This window comes from Erinaceus europaeus, chromosome 3 (assembly GCF_950295315.1).
Source record: "Erinaceus europaeus chromosome 3, mEriEur2.1, whole genome shotgun sequence".
In the NCBI taxonomy this organism is placed as follows: domain Eukaryota; kingdom Metazoa; phylum Chordata; class Mammalia; order Eulipotyphla; family Erinaceidae; genus Erinaceus; species Erinaceus europaeus.
In genome coordinates this window covers 70,629,235-70,641,798 of record NC_080164.1, presented here as the reverse complement: position 1 = coordinate 70,641,798, position 12,564 = coordinate 70,629,235, and the positions used below count along the sequence as shown (strand labels likewise).

Below are 12,564 nucleotides of genomic sequence, written 5' to 3'. Positions count from 1 at the left end.
TCAATAAAGAGATTTAAAAAAGAATTGTAAAGATGCTGAAGCAGAGAACTCTAATGCACACTTTATTCAAAACAGCTGGAAATATTGGCATATTTGTAAAAAAAAGAAAAAGGAAAACTAATGAATTCTCTAAACCTTTTTTCTTGGAATAAAAATTTGCCACTTTCACACACACACACACACACACTCACACACACTCACACACACACACACACACAGTCTTAGCTTATCACATGTTTATTTAAAGTAGTTCTTTAAAAAAGAAAAGTCTCGACTTGAACCTGAGTTCTTGTGTACATGGATGGTAACATGTGCACCACTGCCCAGCCTCTGCCTTAGTTATCTTATGGAAATCCAAAGGAAACCAAGGTCAGCAACTTAGTATTCTCTTTTCTCGTAGAAGTCTAAAGACCTGAATCCATAAACCACGTATGTGCTCTGCATGAAGTTAGGGGTGGAAGAGAGGACAGGCGGAAGACATAGGTGGGAGAGTCACCACTCTGGCACAGAGCTGTCTGCTTTCCAGATGATGATCCTCAAGACATGCCACCCAAGTGGATCCTATGAGAGTCTCCTGGGTGACAGGTATGACAGGTATCCTGATGATCATTTTCATAAAAAAGGTGGCTGGGCCTAAGAAGCATTTAGCATCCTTTTACTTATCAATGCTGTCTGGGATTAGTGGTTTATAGTGTCTCCTCAGCTGAACAGTAAGCAATCAGAGGGCAGGGTCTCTTCCTAGTGTACAATGCTCTCCCTTTCCACTCATAGACCTAAATGGAGTGAGTCCCTTACATAGACAGGTACTGATGCTGGTAACAGGACTCAAAGCAAACTCTTGAAAGCTTATATTTTATCTTCCAGGCTTGTCTTTGACATATATTTCCCCACCCCTAAGAGCCTAAATAATTTTCGGTATCATTTTTACCACTTCTCATTTGTCATTTGCAGCATCTCAAGAGCATTCTAGGATGTTATTTTTACTCATCTTCTCTTGTTTCTACTCCTTTCAAATTGATGCTAGGAATGGGAGTAATACTTGGGTTTCAGAGCTAGGACGGGGGAAGATGACTGACTATTTTTCTTTTCTGTATAAGAACTGTTTATACTGTTATAAAGAATATAGCATTTTAGAGGAAAAAAGCTTCCAGAAGTGAATCACTATTATTCCTTGCCTGTTATAATTTGCAAAAACAAAGTACTTCTCCTTCTGTTAGCATGAAACCACCAGCAACCCAAAGTAGAGGTGCTTACAAATAGAAGACTTGCTAATGCCATTTGCCTTAGCTTCCTGTGTCATGCATGCAAGCTCATTAGAACTGGCTGTTTTGACTTGATGGGCCTAGACCTCAAATAAATCCCTCTCTCCATTGCTTCTGGTCATGTCTATAAAGAACAACAAAACAGACCCCTTTGTGGGCCCCTGCTGGGGAATTATGCAGATGCAGTTACATCTGCCAAGCTGTCCCCTCAGGCTTTGATATTCTCATAATGCCTTTTTCAACCAATCCTGTCCCAACACGTCACTCCTGGTTGTTCCCTATAAAGCCCTTCTTCTTCGCCCCTCGTCTCTCTTGCCCGCTTTTCACATTGGTGATTAGATGCAAGGGAGGGTGTTCCGGGAGGCGGCCAGTTTTGCTACCTCCTCGTGGCCCGAACCACTGCGCTCTCACCCAACTCTGAGGTGCCTGTGCGAATAAAGATTTGTGTTCCCTCTTCGCTCAGGATCTCTTCTCTCTCTTCTATGCGGTGCAGCCCGCCAGGCCCCCACAGGACCTTGCCCTCAACCTGGATCAACAATGGTAGAGAATGTTCCATCCTCCGAAGGGAACATTGATACACCTGAGGAAGACGGGTCGATACTGGGGCAGCATGGAATGTTCCTACTCATGACCACAGAATGTGAGCTCAGATCTAGAGGGATGTAGAGGCTCCTAAGCTAATTATGGGTCCCAGATCACATCAAATTGATGGGGTTTACAGTAATATTTATACCCCTTTCCCATATTAGGGAGCTATTCTCTTCCCTGATCCAGCTTTCTGGTCCTTTTCCCAGCCATGACATCATCTCCCCAGACAATAATTAGGATTCACCTGCATATCAGATTTCAGGCTCAGGCAAAAACAACAACAACAACAAACAAACAAACAAAGCACTAGTATAGCTACAGGCACTTTGAAATATAACTAAAATATGCCTACTAGCTATCTACAAAATGGAGGACCCCCCCCCCCCCCAATGCTTCACCTGCACTACTCCAGCCTTTAGGTCCATGATTGGTCAACAATTTGTTTGGCTTTGTATGTTAACTCTCTTTTCAGCCACCAGGTTCCAGATGCTAGCAGGATGCGACCAGACTTCCCTGGACAGACAACCCTACCAATGTGCCTTGGAGTTCTGCTTCCCCAGAGCCCTTCCCCACTAGGGAAAGAGAGAGACAGGATGTGAATATGGATCAGCCTGTCAACACCCATGTTCAGCAGGGAAGCAATTACAGAAGCCAGACCTTCCACCTTCTGCATCCCACAACGATCTTGGGTCCATACTCCCAGAGGGTTAAAGAGTAGGAAAGCTATCAGGGGAATGGATGGGATACGGAGGTCTGGTGGTGGGAATTGTGCGAAGCTGTACCCCTCTTATCCTATGGTTTTGTCAATGTTTCCTTTTTATAAATAAAAAATTAATAAAAAGAACTGGCTGTTTTATTCATTTAAGACCTCCATAAGGACATAGGAGTGCATTCCAAGTTAAATTTTGAAGCAGTAACATTTAAAACTGACCAAAGCACGTATCAGAAGTGATCACACTATAAGTTAGATACATATAAACTGTCCACTTGTAAAATTTCCTTTTTATTTTGTCCTACATCACATATATAGAGAGTTGACACTTACATGTCATCGAAGACAAGTTTCTGCCTCTTGCAGTCCCGGTGGCTGTTGGAGCCTGGAGACCAGGGTTCTGTTTGTGGCCGTGACTTGTGAAGGAGAATGTTTTCAGAATTGTTGTGAGCTGTTTTCTAAACAACAAACAATGAACAACACACCGGTCTGAGAAATTTGCCACCTGGCTGGAAGGACAATACATTAAACAGAATATCTGGTTTGCTGTATTAGGATTGATGTTGCTTACTGTTTGAAAAAAAAATGGATTCCAGGTCTCAAGCAAAGGATATTTATACATGTTGTCAAATTTGATATTTAAAACAATATAGAAAGAGAAATAAGATGTTGGGAGATAGATTGCTTGGTAAAGCATGCACCTTGCCATGTTTGAGGCCCTGGGTTTGAACCACAGCACCACATTGGAGCACTGGAACATTGGAGGAAGCACCATGGGTGGTGGAGCAGTGCTGGGATGTTTTCACCTATCTAAATAAAAAAGGATGAAACAAAAAAAAGGCAACAGTGGTATCACTCATGTGTGATTTAAAAAAAAAAAGAAATAAAGAAGAAAAGGAAGGAAGAACGAAAGAAAGACAACAGTTTCTCTACTGCTCACAGACCCAGAAAAGGGGTTATTCAGATACTGAGGATGTTGATACAAACCTATAGTTAGTAAGATTAAGCAACTTGTCCAGGACTATGTAGCTACTGTGGATGGAGGTTAAGGGTTGGGACTTTTTATGCCCTTATCTCCCTGTTAGCCAGAAAATTCTTTCTCCAAAATGACTTTGTAGGGGCAGGGTGGTACAGCACCTGGTTGAGCACAGATACTATAATGCACAAGGACGAGGGTTTGAACCCCTGGTCTCCACCTGCAGAGGGATAGCTTTGTGAATGGTGAAGCAGTCCTGCAGGTAGGTCTCTCTCTCTCTCTCTCTATTTATTTATTCCCCTTTGTTGCCCTTATTTTATTGTTGTCGTTATTACTATTATTGTTATTGATGTTGTTGTTGTTGGATAGGACAGAGAGAAATAGAGAGAGGAGGGGAAGACAGAGATAAGACACTCGCAGACCTGCTTCACCGCCTGTGAAGCGACTCCCCTGCAGGTGGGGAGCCAGGGGCTTGAACTGGGATCCTTACACAGGTCCTTGCGCTTTGCGCCATGTTGAGCTTAACCCACTGCGCTACTGCCCAGCTCCCTCCCTATCTCCCTCCCTTTCTATCTCCCCCCAACCCTCTAGATTTCCGGCTGTCTCATCCAATAAATAATGATAATAGTAATAATATTACAAAATTGCTTTAAAAACAAACAAAAATGACTTTGTATTTGAGCAGTTGCTTGTGAACATGAAGGTGGTAGGTTTCCAGCTCCTGAGTATCTGATTCATCAGGTCTGGGTGGGCACAAGGACATGCATTTCTACTAAGTTTCAGGTCATGTCAACCCAGGAACCAATGAGCTATTATCATCCTCTCCAAAAGAGAAGTCATTCAGATCACAAGTGGACTGGTTTTTACTTACTGTTTGCAAAGAATAAGTAAAGCAAAAGGGAATTGGCAGAAATCATTTACAATTTCCTCTCTCTTCTTTTTGCAGTACCAGGGAAGGAACTCAGGACATCATACACATACAACTCTAATGAGATACCTCCTGGCTCAATTTTATAGAATATTTTGAGAGAGACAGAGAGAGAAGGGAAAATAGCAATGGAATCCTTTATGGATTTCTGTTGGTGTTGTTCTTTGCTGTTCTCCTATGGTACTGGGGATTGCACTCAGGGCTTACGCATGGTAAGGCATGTGCTCTACCTGCTGCACTATCGCCTGGGCTCCCAAGATACATCTGAAAAAGAAACACTACTGATTTGTGAGAAAACTTAAAACAACCGTATTTTTAGGAGGCTACAAGTATTTGTAGAGCACCTACTAGTGGGCTGAACATGTGGATGATAAGTTGTCTTTAGTTATGAAACGTAAGCTGCTTCTTCTGAAGTAATTAAATTTGGACCCATTTTGTATGTGGATAGAGCATCCTTATTATGAAAGCCCCCAGGGTTCTGTTTCCTTTTAGACATGCTTGGCAGTTAATTATGGCTGTACACACATAATCCCTTGTCTAAGTGTTTCTCATGGCTGGAATGCAAGTTTTGTGCAAGTGTACATGGAATCTGTTAGCTAGTCATTGTAGTTTCATTGTTTAGCACAGTTCCTGGCACACATAAAGGACTTGTTCAATGAGCTGCTCTTTGGTGAAAAAAAAAAAAGGCCAAAGTCTGTAATTGGTTTATAATGCTTTGCATACCATAGTCAAAGGGAGGCCTAAAGGGAAAAATAAGTTTTTAAATTTAAATTTGTTGTTTCCCCCTATCCCCAGTTTTCCCAATATAGTTTTTTTTTTTTTTTTAAGAGACAGAGAGAAGTTAAAAGGGAAGGACGAGACAGAGAGGAAGTGAAGGAGGGAGGGAGGGAGGGATGATGGACCTGCAGACCTGCTTCATCACTTATGAAACGTCCACCCTTCAGGTGGGGAGCGGGGGCTTGAACCTGGGTTCTTATGCACTGGAATGTGTATGCTCAAACAGGTGTGCCACCTCTCAGCACCCATTTTCTATTGTTTAAAAGTAATCAAGAATTAGAGATAATTGTTCCCAGATGAGGATGAATAAGTAGATTAATTTTATGATGATATGATGAAATCTAGGATCTTGCAGAACCATCTACTAACTTTTAAACTTTTCTTTAATTCATGGGATACAGCATTAAATACTGCCCTTTGATTCTGGAGCCCCATCCTGTGATATAGTTTCCCTGCCTCAAAAGCCCCACTGGTTTTGACAGGCATAGTGACTTCAGAGAACTCAATGGGGGGAATTTGGAATTAAATTGCGTAGCTCAGAGATTACGTGGCCAAGGGCCACCAGTGCTAGAGAGTGGATATAAAGGGGAACTAACAAGTGTTATTAATGAATATGTCCCCACAGATGTAGTGTATTTTAGCTGTATGTTCTCATTTAAATCTTAGCCCCACCAATGTAAAATGAAATAGGCTCAGAGAGATTAAACAGGCACAAGGCAACATGGCGGTTAAGATGTGAGCAGGCCAAGAGAAACCAGGCCCCAGTTCCCTGTCCTTCCCAGGGGAGTACAAGGTGCTAGACCCAACTCTGAGGAGGTCAGAGGAAGAGGGGTGGCAGTGGATCCTCCCTATGCTGTGGCCGCTACTCTAGTCACCAACATCCCAGTGAGAGAGGTGATGGGGTGCCTTCCTTTGCTAGCATTTAGGGATTCAAAGATATGCTTAGACTATTTTAGGCTAGACGGAGAGGTCAGGGCATGTTCAATGCCATTTTAATTTTAAACGGGAAAGGAAGAATATCAACATACTGTGAGGTCTCCAGCATGAGACTGCAGCTGGTTCTCAGCCTTATGCTTTTTGTTGGAAGAGGTGGATGTAAACAGACCATTGCCATTCGATCTGCTGGAAGAAGTTAAGTCCTCGCTGGAGTATTTGTGTTTAGATGCATCGGAGAGGGGTGAGACAGGTGACCGCAGCATTTTCTCATTCTTATTTATTGGTATTGGCAAGCTGAAAGAGGAAATCACAGTAATGGAATGTCACACAGTCAGCACAGGGAAAGGTAAATGTTTTATATATGATCCAAACCTCCCATTTAGAACCTGCCGGTAGGAAGATGTTTATTGGGAATTATTATACCAGGAAACAATTTTATGGCATTAGGACCATAATAAACAATAAATAGATTTCGCTCACTGTTTCTTTACACTTCTTATCAAGATGAATTGTAGTTCTGGAGTTAACACTAAAGTATACAGATGAGATTTTTTTTTTTCATTTTTCAAGTTTTTCATCTAAGGATTTCAAAACACACAACTACTAATCCTATGCAGAAAATAGTGGGAGTCAGTCAGATGATACACAAGTTTCTATTTAAAAGAAATTTTTTTACAAGTGTTTTTATTTTAAGAGGACTTTTGCTAAAACCTGAGCCTGTCCTAATGGACATGAACAAAATCACAGTATATCCCACATAGCCTGAAATCAATTTGAATCTCTAGATTTCCAAACTAATAAGTCATTGCTCAGGTAAAACAAAGAATATGAAAACTATCACTAGAAGTTAAATGTTTTTATTCCTAGCATCTTCAAAAACAACCGCCTATGCCTAAATATAACTCTTCTTTCTCCAAATTAATCACCAGAGAGGAAGCTGCTCATATTTATGTCTTTGCAATATATGTTATATTGTCATGACTTTCTACATTATTCTACCTTGAAAAAAACTAAGGAAGACATACTAGCCCCTCAATAAACTTACTTGTTGCTAATTTTCGTCCCTTAGAGATCATCTGATGGTTAAAAAAAAGGTAAGCCCATTTTCTATTTAACAGACTTAGTCCATCATTATTCCTGCAGTATGACTTCTTTGAAAATTTTTAAGAGCATTACTATTTATTTATTTTATTTGATAGGACAGAGAGGAATTGAGAGGTAAGGGAGCTAGAGAAGGAGAGAGAGACACAAACACATACTCTCAAAGCTAGAAGACTGCTATGCTAAGAGCAAGTGCTTTTCTCCTGAGGTCTATGAGCTTGAAAGGAAAAAAAAGTTACATCTTCATTTTCATTAACCTCTTACTGAAATTGAACACTGCCTTCAATCAGGAATAAAGAAGCCAGAGTAGAAGTCTAGCAAGAGTGGCACTAACAACACCTATGATTCTATCACTGGCAGAAAACAGACATTTTCATGTTATGCTATAGCTGTTGCAGACATCTTATACTCATCACTATTTAGGAAGCATGGTAGTGTTAGGTCTTCTAGAAAAACTGGTTAATGCATTAGTAGTGCATTATAGCACACGTTTACAAAGGGGGGGTGGGGGTGGGGGGTGGGGGAGTGCACTTGGCTGAGCACACAGGTTACAATGTGCAAGGACCCGGATTCAAGCCCCGCTCCCCACCTGCAGGAGGAATGTTCTGTGAGTGGTGAAGCAGGGCTGCAGGTGTCTCTATGTCTTACTCCTTCTCTATCACCCCCTTCTGTCTTGATTTCTAACCGTCTCTATCCAATAAATAAAGATAATAAAAGTTTATATTTTAAAAAAAGACAATTGGACCACCTTTTCTCTACTCACACTATCCCAACATTTGGGGGTACCAATTCCCTTTGCACGGAGGATATAGACCAAGCCAGCTTTCATGCACACCTCTCCCTCCCACTCAGACCTTCGGAGTCCTTGTTTTCCTTCTCAAGGTGACTAATGCTGCAGTGGGACTGCGTGCTCTGCCCTTGCTCTCCAATTTCTGCTTTGAGTTTTAGTACTGCTCTACATCTTTTCCTAACCTTTCAGTATACATTTTTATGTGTTTGCTGAGACATTAATCTCCCCTTAAAAATTCTATGTATATAGTCAGGGAGAGTGAGGAGTGTCTTAGCAGAGGAGAAGTGGTTTCTGAACTGTGGTATTTCTAAATGGGAAGAGCTTCTGTGACTGATGATATAAGCTACTCGCTTATAATAAATATCTGGGACCTTGCCATGCTGGAGAGCCATTTGTCACAGGCGGTACTCAGAGCAATATGCAGCTGGAACCCCGTTAAAGGAATGACTGGCTATCCATTTAACCTTGGAGACAAAGATCCTGTTGAACACCACAGTTTTAGCCCATGTTCAAGAGTTTTAAATGTTATCATGTGGAGATCCCACTTAAAGTTTACATTTTGTCATCCCTGTAATAAGCCTATGGATTAACATTGTATCAGTGACTTGAAAATTTAGTTATTACTCTGCAAATAAAAATGATGATATTTAAAAAAAAGGGATGGAAGTGGAGGTGATCATGCTTAGTGAAATAAGTAAGGAGGTGAAAGACAACTACTGGATAGTTTTGCTTGTATGCAGAATACAGATATTTGAATTACATGAAATTGACAAAAAAAGAAGCAGTCAGTCAAACTATCTCTAAAATTCTGTGAGAACTATGGTGGTTATGGTGGGGAGAGAGAGGGCACAGAACTTTGATGGTGGGTATATTGTGGGACTATATATCTGTGATCTTATAATCTTATAAACCACTGTTAAACCACTAATAAAAATGAAAAATAAAAAGAACATTCAGTTATTAAGTTTTCAGAGAAACAAGTCTCTTTGGGAGCGTAGAGCTCTGTCACTAGTGTTTTGTTATATAGATGTGCAGACAAGCCTTGAATAGCAAGCAGTGGGCCTTTGGGGTAGTGACTTCCCACATAGCTGAAAATTCACCTATGACTTATAGTTGGCTCTTTATATTTGAAAGTTCTACATGTGAGGTTTCGGCTGACTGAACATCTGTGACTGGCTGACTGTGTGAATACATAACATACGGATAGAAGAAAATCTGCATGTAAGTGGACTCACATAGTTCAAACTCCTGTCTTTCAAGGTTTAACTGTGCTAATATGGCATACAGAGTTGTGACATGACATCCACTGTGACTAACACAGGTAAAAATACTAGCTTTAGACTGCATCAAGGGAAGGAAGTTCATAGAACAACACCAGAGTAATCATTAAAACACCTGACTTGTATTTATCCTTCTCCTTCTGACTTATCTCACTTAACATAATTTCGTCAGGAATCATGATTCCTTGTCAGGTCAAGGGAATAATAAAATTATATATATTCCTGATCCCCCCACAACATGGCATATAACTGTTAGAGTTGGGTTCCTCCATTGCAGCTGTTTCTCCCAGGGGACACACACACCTGCTGATGTTCATGGTGCAGTGGTTTGCAGATAAAGTGGTGTTGGCAGAGGTGGTCAGTCGTGAAGAGCACTCTTTCTCTACCTGGGCCTTCTTGATTTCCCTGTAGTCATCTTCGTTGTCACACTAAATGAAAAGAAGCAAGACTCAATCAATTCTGGATTTCAAAGGGTTGGCCATAATGAGCTCCTGTGATAACTCCTGGAGAACCTCTCACTCAGTTTCTCTGGCAAGCCCTCAATGGTAATGTGGTTACAGTATTCATGCATTGGCCTGTTACAGATAAAAAATGGCATCTGTCAGTTTTACTAATGACAGCTTATTGAGAGGACAAGCAGGTTACCAGGATCAAAACTCGGGAGGGAACACTGTGAATCATGAAAATGGTTCTGTCATCAACAGGCCCAGGATTTAGTCCTCCAGAGATCTTCACTCATTTCATTCTCTCACTGTATCATTTCCTGGTATCATAATAAGACATAAAAATAATGTACTCTGGGCTTGATGCTTTAAAGGCCGGAACTTCCTGGCTTTAGTAAATTTCAAGCAAAAGTTGTTACCCCCTTGGTGCCTTAATTTTAGTTAATAATTACTATCCCATCACAACACAGAATCTTGAAAGTGCCTTCTTAAACAATAGTGCTTTGGGGGTGGGAGGGAAGATAGCATAATGGTTCTGTAAAAAAATTTCATGCCTGGGGATCGGGCGGTAGTGCACCAGGTTAAGCACACATAGTGTGAAGCACAAGGACCACTGCAAGGATTCTGGTTTGAGCCCCCGCCTCCCCACCTGCAGGGGGTTGCTTCACAAGTGGTGAAGCAGGTCTTCAGGTGTCTATCTTTCTTCCCTTCTCTCTGTCTTCCCCTTCTCTCTCAATTTCTCTCTGTCCTATCCAACAGCAGTAGCAGCAACAACAACAATGGAAAAAATATGGCCTCCAGGAGCAGTGGATTTGTAGTGCAGGCATTGAGCCCAGCAACAACCCTAGAGACAAAAAAAACCCCAAGCTCCCCCCCCCAAAAAAAAAAAAACTGTACCTTTCATGCCTGAGGCTCTGAGGTCCTTAGCACTACAACAGGCCAGAGTTGAGCAGTGCTCTGGCCTCTTTCTAAACTCTCTATCTTCTCTATATTCATTTCTCATTAAAATAATCCTTAGGGAGTCGGGTGGTAGTGCAGCAGGTTAAGTGCAGTTGGCATGAAGCTCAAGGACCGGCGTAAGGATCCCAGTTCGAGCCCCAGCTCCCCACCTGCTGGGGAGTCGCTTCACAGGTGGTGAAGCAGGTCTGCAGGTGTCTATCTTTCTCTCCCCTTCTCTGTCTTCCCCTCCTCTCTCCATTTCTCTCTGTCCTATCCAATAATGACAACACCAGTAACTACAACAATAAAACAACAAGGGCAATAAAAGGGAATAAATACTTTTAAAAAAATGATCCTTAAACTGCAACTTTGACTGAATAATTGTTTTCATGGTTGCATTTAACTTTAGAGATGTATTATATTAGGTGTCATGCAAATGCATTGTCAGAGTTCCATTTTTGGTTATAGTAATGGGATATTCAAGGATCTCAGCAGTATTTTCCAGGAGACAAGCACAGGCACTAAAAATAGGAAGACTTGGTTTTACTATTGACAGCTTATTGAGAGGACAAGCAGGTTACCAGGATCAAAACTTGGGAGGGAACACTGTGAATCATGAAAATGGTTCTGCCATCAACAGGCCCAGGATTTAGTCCTCCAGAGATCTTCACTCATTTCATTCTCTCACTGTGTCATTTCCTGGTATCATAATAAGGCATAAAAATCATGTACTTTGGGCCTAGCTGTGATTGTCACACAGTCTCTGTTACAATGGTTCTAGGTGCTCTCACTGAAATAAGTCCCCAGCAAAAACCAAAACTATGGCTCTGAGTACCCAGCCCTGAATCCTTGCAGCCAGGGCAATGATGTGCTACTTCTAGCACCAGGCACTGGATGCTTAACACCCCAGATGCTGAGTAACTAGTGCTATGAAAATGTTCTTTTACTTCTCGTGTTTGTGTTTAGTGATGATAAATCATGAAAGCAGGTGTATAATGTAGCATAAATAAAGGCCATGGGTAATTATATTTAAATGTAGAATATCACACTACTTACATGTATATCTTTCTGTACACACGCTATGTCTGTGTAGCTATACATGTAGAGATATAAATGGAAAGAGACAGAGAAACACCTGCAGCCCTGCTTCACCACTTGTGAAGCTTTCCGTTTGCAGGTGGGGACCAGGAAATTGAACCTGGGTCTTTGTGTGCTGTAATTTATGTGCTTAACCAGGTGCGCTACATATTTCTTTTTAAAAAATAATTATTTATTCCCTTTTGTTGCCCTTGTTGTTTTATTGTTGTTGTTGTTGTTATTGATGTGATTGTTGTTGGATAGGACAGAAAGACATGGAGAGAGGAGGGAAAGACAGAGAGGGGGAGAGAAAGATAGACAGCTGCAGACCTGCTTCACCGCTTGTGAAGTGACTCCCCTTGCAGGTAGGGAGCCGGGGGTTCGAACCAGGATCCTTACACCGGTCCTTGTGCTTTGCTCCATGTGCATTAACCCACTGTACATATTTCTTATATACGTATGTATTTCTTAAACTCTTTCCACCAGCCAATTTACCAATCCCCAAATGATTAATTAATCAATTTATTCATTCACCAAAAATTAATTGAGCACCAACAAGTAATGAGGAGGTCAGAGTATCTAGAGAATAAACAGAGGGAAGGGGTGAACTAACCAAAGTCCTAAAGCATATAGTGTTATAACATTGCTCAGACATTAATATTTTAGATGAACCAACTAAAGTTTAAAGAGAAAAGGGTCACCTGATTGAGTGAACATATCACAGTATGCAAGGAGCTGTGCTCAAGCCCCCATCA

The 12,564-nt window shown here is 41.3% G+C and overlaps 1 protein-coding gene across 6 annotated transcripts in view; it reads right to left on the bottom strand.

Moving 5' to 3' along the window:
- AFF3 (ALF transcription elongation factor 3) overlaps positions 1 to 12,564 on the bottom strand; it is a 554,707-nt gene that overhangs the window by 33,960 nt on the left and 508,183 nt on the right. For all 6 annotated transcript variants that reach the window (XM_060187453.1, XM_060187456.1, XM_060187452.1 and 3 more), the window contains 3 exons: positions 9,654 to 9,778; positions 6,272 to 6,473; positions 2,896 to 3,020 (listed from right to left, as the gene is read on the bottom strand). In XM_060187453.1, coding sequence (XP_060043436.1) covers positions 2,896 to 3,020; positions 6,272 to 6,473; positions 9,654 to 9,778 — 452 coding nt within the window. The remainder of the gene's footprint in view (positions 1 to 2,895; positions 3,021 to 6,271; positions 6,474 to 9,653; positions 9,779 to 12,564) is intronic.